The sequence below is a fragment of the Silene latifolia genome, chromosome 3 (assembly GCF_048544455.1).
Source record: "Silene latifolia isolate original U9 population chromosome 3, ASM4854445v1, whole genome shotgun sequence".
Classification (NCBI taxonomy): Eukaryota; Viridiplantae; Streptophyta; class Magnoliopsida; order Caryophyllales; family Caryophyllaceae; genus Silene; species Silene latifolia.
Genome location: NC_133528.1, coordinates 102,899,926 through 102,912,155, shown reverse-complemented (window position 1 = coordinate 102,912,155; position 12,230 = coordinate 102,899,926). Strand labels below are relative to the sequence as shown.

Below are 12,230 nucleotides of genomic sequence, written 5' to 3'. Positions count from 1 at the left end.
GGTATACGGTTTTTAAATTCACAATTTTGTCGATACGGATCCGACCCGGTTTAATCGTATACTCGGTTTTTCCGTATATTCGGTTTTCGTATACTCAGGTACGGATTTCAATTATTTGTTGTTCAATTTATTGCATACGCGATAAAACCGGTACACCCTAACTTAAATTTAATAATAGGTTACATATTAAAATAATCAAAATTTCAATATTCATTAAACAAATGCATTAGGGAAATAGAAAGTGGACAAGTAAAAATGATTTTGGTTAAATTATTTAGTTTTTGCAAGATATTTTTGGTTTTTTTTAATTTCTTTTCAAAAACCGTATCAAAAACCGTATACCCGGTTTTGTTTTTGCCCGACCCAGAAAAAAACCGTATCGTATATACGGAAATTCGTATCGTATATACGGAAATTCGTTTAATTGAAACCGTATACCGTATCGTATCTGTATATTAAAACCGTTTCGTATATTTTTGCTCACCCCTACCTTCTATTGTTAGCATGTATATCTCGGTGCTTAGGCTAGCATATCAAGTAGTTATTCTCTTCCTTAATTTGTTTATATTTTCTCTAATTGTTTGTTAGTATTCACACCCATGTAACTAGTATGTATGTATATGTATATATATATATATATATATATATATATATATATATATATATATATATATATATATATATATATATATATATATATATATATATATATATATATATGCTTGTAATCCTATCATTCGATGTGACTCATATTTGAGCACATTTAGTCCCCGAATTAACCTCGTTCCCATGCTTTATAGCACATATTTGGGTCATTTACTATCTTTAGTTTTCCATTTTGCATATTCTTTGAGGTTTTGTCTCCTTGGTAGGAAAGGATTGCAAACCTTGCATGTATGAGGCGAAATGGAGCTAATTGGATCGCATCTAATGACCAAGCATCAAAGAGAAGACCAAGACTAGAGGCCTAAGTAGATAAATAAAGTGAAATAGGCAATGATGAAAGGATCCTTGCATCCCCAACACGATCATTGTGGATTGTTAAGGAGCTAAACAAGAGAAGCACTCTGACCAGGGATCCTAGCGGCCCGAGCACGATCCGAGCGTACCACACTGCAAGGATCCTAGCGGCTTGACCCCAAGACGAGCGGGCTGGAGTGCAAAGATCCGAGCGTCTCCTCCAGGATCCGAGCGGATCACAAGGCAGAACAGCCCGTGCCACAGCACGGGACGAGCGGATCGAGGCAGGACTAGCAAGGAGGATCCGCGCATTTCCCTCGGGAGTAGCATTTCCTCAAGTTTTCTTAGGGTCTTAATAGTCATTTAAGCCCTTAGTAACCCTAATCCTTGTACCTAATCTTTATTATAAATACCCCATTGTACTACCTAGATTAGCATCAATTCTTAATCATCTCTTAATCACCTCTCAATCCCATCTTAATACTCTCTTAATTTAGTCTTAATTTAGTTGTAATACATTTCTCAATATTAATCACATCTTAATCTTTCCTTAATTTCTCTATTGTTCTTCCTTTTATTTGGGTAATTAGAAGATTATTTGAGTTTATTTGGAGGATTGACAACCTTCCATCAATCATCAAGTACTTCTATTATTCTTTGCTTTATTATTTGGAATTATCTTCATAGGTATAATTCCTCTTTACCCTTGTTTAATTATTGTTAATCACTTTCATTTATTCATCATGTTTTGCTTTGTTAGTATGATTGACAACCTTATTAGCATGCTAAACTTGATCATGAGTGAGTAGTTCTTTAGTTAGGGTTAATGGGGAATTAGGGGAAATAAACATGAGGATTGATCTATGCTTAATCTAATATGTTTTCATAATTAATTTGCTTGCTTGTTGTGATTTCAACTTATGCACATGTTATGTTTGATGAAATGCGAGCCTATGAATCCTTGCATTTTTTGATCCATCCCTTATCTCTTCAATAAAGCTTATAAGATATAAACCAACTCGAGCCTCATTAGATCATGCATAGAGTTGAATAGGAAGGATTAAGTCGACTTGTAGGTGTTGTATAGTCTAGACGACTCGGCACCGGGACCCAAACCTTCTTAGGGATTGTAAGATATATACTAACTCGATTCCATCACAACAATAAGTGCTTGCATCTAATTGAGAACATGTTTATATGATCAGTTCCCATGAATCCCCTATGAACCCATGACACCCTAGTGCCTTTAATCAATTATTTACAAACCTCTTTAATTGCTTTGCCTTGTTTTCATTACTTTACTTTTATTTTGTTGATTAGTTTAGATTACACATCACTTCAACCCAAATTGTGACACCCTAAGACATAGCTATTTACAATTGAGAATCCTACATCAATACCCGTCCCTTGGGATCCGACCTTTACTTGCCTCTTTACTAAGAGTAGTTTGTGAAGTTATAAATATTGTTTTGGTTGGTAGCTTTTGACGACGAGTTTGAACCACACCAAAAATGGTGTCGTTGTCGGGGATGATGTTAAATTGATTTGATTTTTATTAATTGTTTTTAGTTGTGTCTTTCTTTACCTTGGGGAAGTCAATCTCCTTAAGGTTGTTCTAATTGTTTTCGAGTTGTTTGATATTTTGCATGAATAGGAGATCACAAGGTAATTTATTACCTATTGATTTCGAGATTGAAAGGACCTTAACCAACAATAGAAGAGTTGCTAGAGGTACTTCAAGAGTTGTAGGTATTGGTGAGATTGTGGACATTCAACCAAATAACATTGAGTTCACCAACCCTTTTGCAAGAGAAGGAAAGGATAACCCAATACAAAACCCGTCACAAAATAAACTCACAATGCCTAAATTTTCATCACATTCCGTACCAATCGAGGAGAACCTCCCAAATGGTACTCCTACACCACCACATCTAACCGGTAATTTCATTGCCAAATACGCATTCATACAATTAGTTGAGAGAAGTCAATTTGGAGGGATGCCTAGTGAAGACCCTCATTCACATATGGAGACTTTTTATGACTATTGTGATGCGATTTCTCAAATCGGAGTTACTCAAGACCAAATCCGATGAGTATTGTTTCATTTTTATTTAATCGGTACCGCAAAGCAATGGTTGAAGAGCCTAAACAAGGCTACCCTTGGTATTGATTTATGGAAGAAGCTAGCACTTGCTTTTTACAAGAAATTCTATCCTCCGGAGAAGACCAATATGTTGAGAGCCCAAATCACCGGGTTCAAGCAAAGGGATGAAGAATCATTGTATGAAGCATGGGAGAGATTTAAGGACACTTGTCGTTCTTGTTCACACCATGGGCTTAGTGAGTGGTTCCTTGTGCAATAATTTTGGAACGGTTTATATGAAGATTCCCGCAATGTTCTCAATATGGGATCCAATGGGATGTTTACCTATCATTATGACAATCAAACATGGGCTAAAATCGAAGAGATGACGGTTCATAATTCACAATATAATGGGCCTCAAAAGGCCACTAGAGGAGGAAGGCATGAGGTAGATTCCATCACACAATTGGGTGCTCAACTAAGTGCTCATATTGACACCATCAATTTGAAGTTTGAGAAGGTCATGGCTAAGCTTGATGAAGCTTCCAAATCACCCAAACAACATGTTAATGCTATGATGGCATCATCCTCAATTCCAAGTGGAGTATGTGAGAGTTGTGGAACTTTGGGACATAAGCAAAGTGAATGTAGGGGAACCAATGAACAAGTGAATGCTTTCTAAGCATACAAGAGTGGTACCCCTTATTCCAACTACTATAATGAGAATACCAAATTTCACCCAAATCTTTCATACAAGAGCCAAAATGTTCAAAGCCCCCAACCAACATACACCCCACCTCCAATGTGAACTCAAGCTCAAAGACCCTTTTACAACCAAAGCCAAAGTTATCAAAATCAACCTTCATACAATCAATCAAATGACCAAGGCTTTGATGTTCAAAAAGCGGTCCTCCAAATGCAAAAGAATCAACAAGAATTTTTCACCCAAATGCAAAAAGATAGCCAAGCCAAAGATATCACCATCAACAACATACTAGCCCACATCAAGATGCTAGAAACTCAAATGATTCAATTAGCATCTTCTAGCTCTCAAAGACAAAATGGGTAATTACCAGTTCAAGGTAACCCTCCAAGACATGAAACGGTGAGTGCCATCCATTTGAGGAGTGGTACAAGATATGAAGGGCCGAAGAAGCCAATTGATGAAGATGTTGTGGAGAACTCTAAGGAAGAAGAACCCACCACCAATGAAGTTTCAAAGAAAAAGAATGAAGAGAAGCTAAGGAGAAAGAGCCTATTGTGATTAGACTTCCATTCCCAAGTCGTCAAGCAAAGCCTAAGTTTGATGAGCAACTTGGAAAGTTCATGGAGATTGTGAAGAACTTAGAAGTCTCAATCTCATTCACGGAATTGATCAATCATGTTCCGGCCTATGCAAAATACATGAAGGACATTCTTACCAAGAAGAAATCCATCCGAAAGTTAGAGACTATTGCCTTTACCAAAGTGAGTAGTGCTATTCTATGAGGGAGTTCCCCTACAAAACTCAAAGATCCAGGAAGTTTCTCTATTCCATGCACCATTGGCGACACTACAATCATTATGTGACCTTGGAGTAAGTGTAAGTGTCATGCCATACTCGGTGTGCAAGAGGCTAGGAATGGGAGAACTCAAATGCACCAACATTACACTTTAAATGGCGGATCGATAAACAAAGATACCTTTAGGGATATGGGAGGATGTGCCCGTGAGAATTGACAAATTCTTCATCCCGGTAGACTTTGTCATTGTAGACATGGAGGAGGATTCCAACATTCCTATCATTTTAGGAAGACCTTTCTTGCATACCGCGGGAGCGGTAATTGATGTGAAACATGGAGAGCTCACTCTTGAAGTGGGGGATGAGACAATTACTTTCAATATTGACAAAACAATGAGAGCTCCCCGACTACATGAGCCATGTTTCAAGATCGATCACTATAGCCGAGAAAGTGATAGGAAGAAGTTAGCATCACAATGCAAGGATCAAGCTATGAGTAAAGAATCACCACCCATATGGAAGAAGAAAGTGGATAACCTTCAAGATGCTCTATCCGGAGAGCAAGGAAATTTCCTCACAATGAGAGCTTGAATAGCTCATCACCCACCATGACAAGTAATGAAGAAGGCCTCATTGGCCATAACAACAAGGAAGAAGAGTTGCTCTTGTCAACTCATGATACCATTGGGGAACTAGCTAGTGAAGTTTGTGGTCTATGGGATGACGAATTTGAAGGATTAGTCAATCCCTACATTGGAAATGCTATGACCTTAGACCAAGGCTTTGTTGATCCTTGTCATTACTTTGACATGTGTCACCACTATGAAGAACACAATGTGCAAAGATCTACGTAAGATCTTTATAATAAAAATGAACAAGCCTGTGATTACTTCTACAAGGTGTTGAGCAACATCAACAACACCTTGTCTTTGCCCTCTTTACGTCTCATCAACTAATGAGAGTTTGGTGGAGTCCTCCCTAAACCACCATTTGTAAATATTCTAACCCTTAACTATCATTTTATTTCCTTTATTGCATTTTTGTCACTTTTGGATTTGCAATTTTATACTTTGATCAAGATTTTCTACATGAGAGAAAGTGAGGGAGGTATTTTAATGTGTTTTGATGTGTAGTATTTGATCTAGTGTGGAGATATAAAATGCCTAGGCGAACAGATCCTTCGTAGTGCACCCACAATGTTGAACAAAGGAAATTAAGAAAGGATGATACGGGAAAAGGAGATCCCCATGGGCAGAACTGAGCTCGTGGGTGCAGAGGAGAATCCGAGCGTCCCAGGAGGGAATCCGCTCGAGCTGCTGATAATGCGGGCATCCCAGAGGAACATCCGAGCGTCCTGGCCTTAGGACGCGGGTTTTGGGAATGCTGGAATTGAAGAAAGGGGTCTGCTACAAAATCTGCACAGATCATATTCAAGACGCCCGTACCAAACTTTGAGCCGTTCATCCTGGCAAAGATCTGCGCGTCCTGGCATGCTTCAAATTTTTAAATCCACGCTGTTTGTAAATCCGAGCGTCCCTAGGAGAAGCCGAGCGTCCCCAGCAGAAATCCGCTCGTCCTGAGCAGAATCCGCGCGTCCCAGCACGGGTTGGAAATTTCAGAGTGCACTGACTGAGGATCCGAGCGTCCCGACTTGAAGCCGCTCGTCCCCTACTGCTACTTAACCAAAACACGGGATTCAACCCTCCTTCCCTAATTCATTTCTATCTTTTACAAACACAAACACACACCCTTTCTCCCTCAAAACCCTCAATCCCCTGATTCAAATATATAAATTTCTCAACCAAATTCAACACCATCAAAACAAAACTTCCTCAAATTAAGATTAAATCACTCCTTTATCAACAAAAGACCATCTACACATCAAAATCCTCACAAATTGAATCAATTTTCTAGGGTTTGGGTACAAATTAGAAAATCCTAAAATTGATTGGGAATTGATTGAAGCTTGAGGAAACAAGGAGCATTCAAGCACAATATTGGTTTGTTGATACAAAATTGACAAGGAGAACAACATGGCAAGAACAAAACGCGAAAACAAGACACCCAAAACCTCAAATTTATCCAAAAGGCAACAAGCTCTTCTTGCCTCAAAAGCTTTGGTAGTGCATCAACCAAGGGTGGAAATCCAAGAAATTGCAACTCCTATTGAGGAAGCTACACCTACTCCGGTTATAGAGCAATTGCAAAATTTTCCGGAGGTAACTTTCTTAACCGATGCTCATAGGAATGCATTTTTATTCCTTACTAAGAAGACCATTATTGCTACCAAGTTTGTATATCAAGATGCCTTAGAAAAATTGGGTGTGCTTGGGAGAACTAAGACATTTTTCGAGTCCATGAAGTTGCTTACCCTCTTTGAAATGCAAGAATTGACTTACCCTTCACTTACCATGGAGTTCATAAGCTCCTTGAAGGTGCTTAAGTTAGAGGCTCAAAAATATGTTGAATTCCGCCTAGAGAACAAGAGTAGAAGGATGACCTTGAGTGAGTTTGGTGAAGTGTTTGGTCTTTTACAACATTATCATTATGAGAAGAAGCCTTTAAAATATGATGCCGCACCCCTTTGGAAAGCGATTACCGGGCGGAAATTTGACTCTTTCCGGGAGTGCCATGTTTTATATGTCCACCATCCGGGCATAAGAGTGTGACACAAGTTTGTGGGCAACACTTTGATTGCAAGAAAAGGTACCAATCACTTTACCGAGCTTGATTTTGTCTACCTTGAGTCTACCATGAATATCAATAAAAAGTTCACCAAAGAATACAACATACTTCAACTCTTACTTGATCGGTGGCTTGAAATTGATAATGGGAAAGAAGGAGCGGCTTTTATTGTGAATGGAGGCTTAGTAACATGGTTAGCCAAGCACTTTAACCCGGATTTCAAAAAAGATAAAACATACAAACCGGTTAAAGGAGGCAACCTTCTAGATATGGCCACTATAATCAACAAGTTCCATTGGGTCAAGAATGATAATCTTGACAACAAGTATAAGTGGCTCACCAAAGAAGCTAAGTCCTTCATCTTGCCTAGCAAGATATGCCGCATCACCGTCCATAGTCCAAGCTACCTACTACCAGTCTCCGATGAAGCCGAAATGATTATGAAGCAACATAGGGAATTGCATGCAAAGCCCTCCTCCTCCTCCATTGTGACTCCACCATATCCATTTGCCTACCATGAATTCACACCAATTGGCACTAATGTCGTGGTAGGCAACGACTACTTGATCGAACTAATGCAACATATGTATAAGGAAGCTCATGAAGACCGGGTCAATGTTTACCGTGCTCAATATCCGCCCCTCCTTCATTTAGCTAGGCAAGGACTACTTGATCCTACATGTCCTTTGCCTAGTTGGGGGGATAGGGAGGTATTTTTCCCAAGTGCTTCTAGAGATGCCAACATGGATAGTCGAGTTGCTAAGGGGAAGGAGATTGTTGTTGATGACATGGAAGATAGTGACTCTTGCCAAGAAGAAGAAGAGGAAGAAGTGCAAAGTTCAAGTGATGATGAAGATGGTGAAGCCTCCAGATCAATGGAGGTAGATGATGATGATAATGAGGAAGATGATGATGAAAGCAATGATATTGATGAGGATGTCGCAATGAGCGACAATTGAGGATTGACAAGCTTTTGGAGGATGCCACAAGTGCAGGGTTGGCTACTCGACTTCAACCTATTCTATTGTGAGTTTCCTACACCTCCTCTAGCTTTGTTTATATCTCTTGTTTTCAAATTTTTAATCTTGATCATTAGTTTTGAGTCCTAGCAACATTCAAAGGACTCCCACCTCGGTCCCATTGAGGTGTCTCATTATTGTTCCCACTTTTGAAAATCCAAAATGACAATTAGTTTCATGCATTGCATAATTGTTCATGAACTTCCCTACTTTTACACTAGAAATAGTGTCTTACTCGGTTTGAGGAAGTTCAAACACAAGCATTGGGAGTTAATCCAAATTAGCTCTCCAACCAATAAAATCATGCATCATATAGTGTAGTTTAGAATGCATCACTTGTATATATGTCATATACTTTGCATATTAGTGTACAAATCATGCATTCTCATTTAGCTTGCATAATTTCCTATCGTATTGGCCATTGAGGACAATGCCCATACTAGTGTGGGGATGAGAAATTCTAACATGACTTTTAAATCAAAAATTATAAAAATTGAATTTTTTTGAAAAATACAAAAATATGTTCTTTAATTTCACAAAACAAAAACCATAAAAATTTGAAAAATTTGAAAAAACCAAAAACATGTTCATTTCTTTATAGTGTAGAATTATATATTTTTTAGGGTTATTTAACGGGAATAATCCAACCTATGCGTATCTTTCTCATATTAATCCATGCTTAAGTTTAACTGAGAAAAAACCGACTTAGCGCATCATTTAACTTCTATTGAACTTGGACAATTTTTGACCTGTTGTAACAGGTATCCTATTAGGTCACTTGATGTGGTCCCAATTTTTTGTTTTTAATCTTCCTGAAACGTACCTGCCTCCATCTTGTTCTTTTTCTTCAACTTTTTCCTTTTCCTCCATTTTTCTTCATCTTCTTCTTTTTCCTCCATTGTTCTTCATCTTCTTCTTTTTTCCCATTTTTCTTTGATTTTCTATTTCATATTATTTGTTCCATATTTCTTTGTAGTTGTTAATTAATGAAGACACAAAGTTCTTCACTAAACTCAAGTTGTTCAAGTCTCCCGAATAATGTATTTTGCAAACACAATGTTGCAGCGGTTTTGAGAACGGTGAAGAAGGGAGTTAATGCGGGTAGAAATTTTTACGGTTGTTCTTTTTGGCCGGTAAGTTAATTTGATTGTTAATTTTAGAATCGGTTGTTACGCAAACACATAGCTAAGTTGTTTTTGTCTAAACTTGAAGCATAATGACTGCCATTATTTCGAGTTTGAAGATGAAATGAAGTCAGAGCATGAGCAGCTGAAAAATTTAGAAGAGAAGATAAAGAAGCTAAAGAAGAAGAATGAGAAATTGAAGAACAATGTGCTGCTATTAAAAGAAGAAGTTAGGAAACACTGTAGATGTGAAAAAATTGGGATGATTATGTTAACTTTATCTTGGGTATTCTTTGCTATTTGTTGGATGTTGAAGAATGGTGTTTGATGAAGTATATTAACGTAATGAACTATATGTAATTGTACCAAACTTTTGTTTCCATTGCAATCAGATCTTGTCATTTCTTGCTCAAATTGTTTCCAATGTTGCTTACATATTCTTCAAAATGAACGGCTACAGCAATCACAAGTAGCTAAACTACTTAAAATGGTAGAGCTGTAGCATATCCTTGAAAATAAACTACTACTTAATTCTTCTAAATATCCTACACATATCCTTGAATATAAACAAAATAAACAGCTGCAACAATCACTTAATTGTCTATGTTTAAATATGAGGTTTTCAAAATAAACTTGCTGCAGCAATTCAGATTTGGCTTCCCCTTCAAATCTGGTTTGATGACACCTGAGTTGTTGGGTTAGTGTTGGATTGACTAGGAGGATGGTGGATATTCCTAGGTCCGTTGAAGTTGTTTGGGGGGTTGGTGAAAGCATTCCCGTGACCATCAAATAAGACTCCTAATCCCTGGGGTACCTGCAATTGTAATTTTGAGTTCAATTAATGATGAATGAAAAACATAAATAAAATAAGATTGTTCATCAGCTACATCAAGTGTCTTACCCTTTGTCTTGAAAAACCTCCTCTTGAAGAACCTCTTCCTCCCCTTGCACCACCTCTTCCATTAGACTTGATTACCCTGCCATTCCTTCCTAGTCTTGAAGGGTGTGCAGTAGGTTCATGATTGGTTTGGGAGTTTCTAGAGGTTGTTGCCCTATTGGAGTCAGAAGTACTCACATTTCTAGGTCTGCCCCTACCTCTTTTAGGAGTTGGTTCAAGCAATAAGGTCCCTTTTTGAGGACATGTTCTTTTGTTATGATCTTTAGACTTGCATACAGAACATGTCATTTCTAGACCATGTTTTGTTAACTTTCCACTTCTTTTTGGGTCTTCATGTGGACCCCTTCTCCTTTTTTTCCTTGGTCTACCAGGACCAACCTTAATGGGTGGGGGAATCATTGGGGCATCAACTTTAGGCCAATGCCTTTCTCCTGGACAAGGGACTATGGGGTAGTTGTATGCCCTAAGATAAGTGGTTTTCCTATAGGCTTCATGGACAAAGTCCCCTGCCTCAGCATGAATGTCGAATATAGCAGCTATAGCATGGCAACAAGGCACACCTGTCACATCCCATTTCCTACATGTGCATGTCCTATCAGCAAGATTTACCTTCAGTTCATCAATCCCACCCCCATTCCCATCTTTCACCTGATATAGAATAGGCCTAGAGGGTAAGGGAGTACAGTAAGCTGCCTTTTCTTTTTCAACTTCTAACATTTCTTGAATCTTAGGGCAGATCACTCCTCCCACTTGCTCCATTTCATTTTTTTTGGTCACCAGTCTTTGCATAAGCATGGTTCTAATGTCCTCAAGCATATAGATCAAATGCTTGCTCCTTGCATTTATGATGTAGGCATTGAAGGTCTCTGCCATGTTGTTCACTATGACATCATTGGTTGTTCTTGTGTTGATAAATGCCCGACAAAATAGGGTAGGGTTGCATCTTATAAATGCATCAGCAGCTCTAGGATCCACCTCCCTCATAGTTGCCACCGCTTCATCAAAATCAGCTTGATTATAGGCCTTTGCACACTGCCAAAACATCATCTTCATTTCCTCTCCTTTGTATGATTTATGCCAGTTTGCAAAGATGTGTCTTGCACATCTTCTATGCTCAGCTCTTGGAAACTCTTTGCTCACCATACTGACAATACTCTGCAATAATGAAGCACTTATTGTGTCACTAATACAGAGTACGAAAAAGATTATCCAGAATAACTAATATTAAGGGGAAAATGAATTAAAGAAGTATTACCTGATGCTCATCAGAAATGATTGTCCAGCCCTCACCATCTTCCTCTCTTAAAGCTGTTTTCAATTGTTGAAAGAACCACGGATAACTCTCATTATTTTCACCCTCCACTACGGCCCATGCCAAGGGGTACATTTGTTCATTGGCATCCCTTCCAGTAGCACTTATTAGCTGACCCCCCAAGAATGTCTTCAAAAAACAGGCATCAATACAAAGAAGCTTTCTACAACCTTCCAACCAACCTTGCTTCAATGAAGCAAAGCACACAAACAACCTCTGAAACACTGGTTCAGAACCAACCACATGAGGATTGGTACACAAGGTGAAAATGCTGTTAGGGTACTCTTGTTCAAAATCTTGACAAATAACGCCAAGTTTTGAGTAATGTTCCTTCATAGAACCATGCAACAACTTATGTGCATAATACTTGACCTTATAAGCAAAACCTTTCTTGATCATTATCTTATAAGCTCTCCTGACGTTTCTATAATATCAGCTTCTGGCGGTGAGGTTTTGCCTTAAAAACATCAAGAAATTGCTTTGCTAACCAAGTTGATTTCATTTGCCTATTACTTTCCACGGTCCTCTGACAGTTGTGGGTGTTCTTGACAGTCTTAACCAAAAAACAAGCTTGCGTATTATCCCAACTACCATACAATTTGAATGAACAATCTTTTTTACACCTTACTCCAAGTCTTCTACCCCTTG

The 12,230-nt window shown here is 38.4% G+C and overlaps 1 protein-coding gene across 1 annotated transcript; it reads right to left on the bottom strand.

The window, feature by feature from the left end:
• Window positions 1-9,748: 9,748 nt before the first annotated feature.
• On the bottom strand, window positions 9,749-11,981 carry LOC141649406 (uncharacterized). The gene is made up of 3 exons (XM_074458098.1): window positions 11,526-11,981; window positions 10,274-11,425; window positions 9,749-10,186 (listed from the first exon to the last, which is right to left on the bottom strand). The coding sequence occupies exons 1-3, from the start codon at window positions 11,979-11,981 to the stop codon at window positions 10,037-10,039; spliced, it is 1,758 nt and encodes a 585-aa protein (XP_074314199.1). The 3' UTR covers window positions 9,749-10,036.
• Window positions 11,982-12,230: the final 249 nt, after the last annotated feature.